The 2,919-nt window shown below is 37.8% G+C and overlaps 1 protein-coding gene across 1 annotated transcript; it reads right to left on the bottom strand.

Moving 5' to 3' along the window:
- LOC107640276 lies at positions 746 to 1,552 on the bottom strand. Its single transcript, XM_016343815.2, has 3 exons — positions 1,452 to 1,552; positions 1,246 to 1,362; positions 746 to 1,139 (listed from the first exon to the last, which is right to left on the bottom strand). The coding sequence occupies exons 1-3, from the start codon at positions 1,533 to 1,535 to the stop codon at positions 987 to 989; spliced, it is 354 nt and encodes a 117-aa protein (XP_016199301.1). The 5' UTR covers positions 1,536 to 1,552; the 3' UTR covers positions 746 to 986.

The following is a 2,919-nucleotide window of genomic DNA, read 5'->3' as shown; positions in this document are numbered from 1 at the left end:
GAACAAACATGCTTCTTTGTAATAAGGTGATTCTATACTGAAACGAGTTGCACTTCATCTACATATTGTTCTTTTGGACTATAAAAGAAGAAATACTATATAGTTGTCCCTCCGACAGAATGGGCCGGAACAGTCGTACCACTAATTTTGGAACCATGTAGTGTATCCTGCTGTCCTGGTAACAATAATGTTATATGATAGAGTTTGAATAAATCCCGGATGATAATTTAGAAGTTAATATGGTATAAACACACCTTTGAGTCATGCAATGCAATCTCTAAAGCACCAACTTCACTACTATTTGGTTGTGGAAGACCATACCACATCCTTACAACATAAACCTTAATGACCCAATCTGCTCTCTTTGTGGAGATTTCTTCAAGAAAGTCACACCTTTCACCCATTTTAGATTATATATTTCTACATGCTGATTAGAGACCTGTGACAATTGTGATATATGTGATATGTACTTATATAAACAACATCTAAATGCAAGCAGGTGCATTCGAAATTCAAATTAAAATTACATAAAATTTTATTTAAAATCCCTCCACAATTTCCCTTCAAAGAGGAGTATGTAGGAGAAATAATAGGCTTACAGATTAGGTGTGATGGTCATCTGAAAAAAATTAATATTATTAACATACATACATCCATACATGACATTAACAATAATTAGTCATCTAAAATCTTAACACTTGAATAGCCTGAATGATCAAACTACTCAAGATTTCTATTTTAAATAGATTAATAGATAGATAGATGACAACTACATATATACCATAGTAAAAAGAACTACCCATATCGTCAATTATGAATACATGTAACTAAATAAAGAGAGGGGGCATCATAAGTTCATAACAGAACAACATCAAGACATTGATTGCAATAGTTTTACGCCAATCCTAATCAAACAGCTAAACAGCACCAGCATCAGTTTATACATAGTTGGTAAATGGTAATTTAAAAATCTATGCGCTTCCTAGTTAGTGTTTGCTTCTCTCTTCTTCTTCATCATCATTTAAGTCCTCACTCAAGGGTTGATGAGATTGTAATGGCCTTTGAGTATCTTTCCAATCCCCAATATCTCTCAAATGATCTTGGGTAGATGGCAAGTTCTTGTTATCTTTAGCCATTCCCTTAATTGAGAAAATAGAACTCCACATTAGAGAGAAATACACACAAAGCTGACCTACAACAATATGCAACTACATATTGTACGTTAACACGGCAGAGAGTGAATACCTGCTTAGAAATTTCTTGATGGTGATTCAAATGGCCTTTCTTTGATGAGAATTGATCTGTGACATTCCTGAATAGTTGAAACCCCTGAATATCTCCATTCCTGATGCTTGCTTCCAACTGCAACGCCAAATATTATCAAGCTACAATATCTATGCCTTCAAAATGGTTGATATATGAGATGATCACAAATATGATAAACAACACACCTGGATGTGAACGATGCAGAACAGAATGCTAGCAATAGGAAGCAAGCTATCTTCAGGGGAGATTGATAGATTTGACTTGTTCATGAATCAACAAATATCAATCTCATCTTCTTAGGGTTTTCAAGTCAGGTCTTAATACTTTACAATGAATTAGCGATGTGAAATTAATCAAAGCATGTTAAGCAGTGAGATTGCAATTACGAAGAATGAACCTCGGATAAGGAGCCAAGTAGACAATGGCGTAAACAGCATAGCGTCGGTTTCCAGTGTCGAGCAAGGCGAAGATCCAACTGAGCCAATTAAAGTAAGGGATGAAGCTCATAATCCCCATCACAGCGAACCTTGTATCGCTCGTGTTCATCGCTGACTCACCTTCCTCATCATCTTCGTGGGAACCAGCTACGGGGAATACCAGAGAAGTGAGCATACAGGCGCCGATGGCCGCCGCGAATGGTGCATTGTCAGCGAACATTGCCCTGCACCTCTGCAAATGCCTCCTCCTCAGTTTGATATTGGGCTTTGTTATGGGCCTGGGCCTAAGACTAAGGCCGAGCCCAATCACAGTGGGAGCCGAATGATGGTTAAGATGCAGAAACAGGTTAGCGGAGAAGGATGAAGACGAAGAAATGATAGTCGTTGACACAGACACCGCTCAAGACTGAAGATTTGACTTGTTAATTGCTATGATATTATCCGATCGGCTCCCAGTGTCCGTATTGTATTCTGTTGTGTAATACAAGTATAGTGTACTGTTACAATACACTGTACAGATACACTAGAGGGATTAGGGAAGGAAAGGAAGTGAGAGTCAAATCCTTTACTCCTCGGGAAACGTACACTCTATTCCATCCCACTCCCATCCACCTAGGCACCTACCCAAACAAGAGGCAGATTCTATTTACTCATTTCTCTCAAATTACCTGCTAATGTAAACCTAACTTGACCATGATTATTTTTTATTTTTCCAACTGTAGTTCCACATATAAACGAATAATTGTAGCTGATCTTTTTATTTAAGGGATGGATAGTTGTTACTAAGTGCTCCGAAAGATATCTTAAATAAGGCTATTTTTGGGCCTGAACTTAAAGTTCAGACTCTTGTTAGAACAACATATGTTGAGGTGTCGTCATTCGAATTTTTGTGAGGAGATGAGAGTGATATTTGCAAAGGATTTCGATGCCTAAATTAGTAAGGATTTAAAGCAGAATTTTTAGTAGTTTAGATTCTGAATATACCTGAGAGTCTTAGTATATTTACAGTAGAATAGATAAGATTGAACTCATATCGTTGCGCCCGACCTCTGTGAGGTCGGGTAGGTGTAGGCGAGATAGGATCTCTTTGATGGGCCTTCGTTCATTTAGGCCTGGCTTTGTTTTGAGTCAGGATATGAACAATGTCCCTACTTGAGTCTAAGCTTTTACAAGGTCGGGCTCGAGCATTTGTAGATTTACCAAATCTTTTGGATGT

This window comes from Arachis ipaensis, chromosome B05 (assembly GCF_000816755.2).
Source record: "Arachis ipaensis cultivar K30076 chromosome B05, Araip1.1, whole genome shotgun sequence".
Lineage (NCBI taxonomy): Eukaryota > Viridiplantae > Streptophyta > Magnoliopsida > Fabales > Fabaceae > Arachis > Arachis ipaensis.
Note: the sequence above shows the minus strand (reverse complement) of the source record. Positions and strands in the feature narration are given on the sequence as shown.

Bases quoted from the DNA above. Each gene is read 5' to 3' on its own strand.
- LOC107640276 (XM_016343815.2), bottom strand. From the start codon at position 1,535: ATGAACAAGTCAAATCTATCAATCTCCCCTGAAGATAGCTTGCTTCCT. The intron at 1,363-1,451 runs GTGTGTTGTTTA...TTGGCGTTGCAG, and splicing joins TCTGCATCGTTCACATCCAG to TTGGAAGCAAGCATCAGGAA. The intron at 1,140-1,245 runs GTATTCACTCTC...TTCTCAATTAAG, and splicing joins ATCAAGAAATTTCTAAGCAG to GGAATGGCTAAAGATAACAA.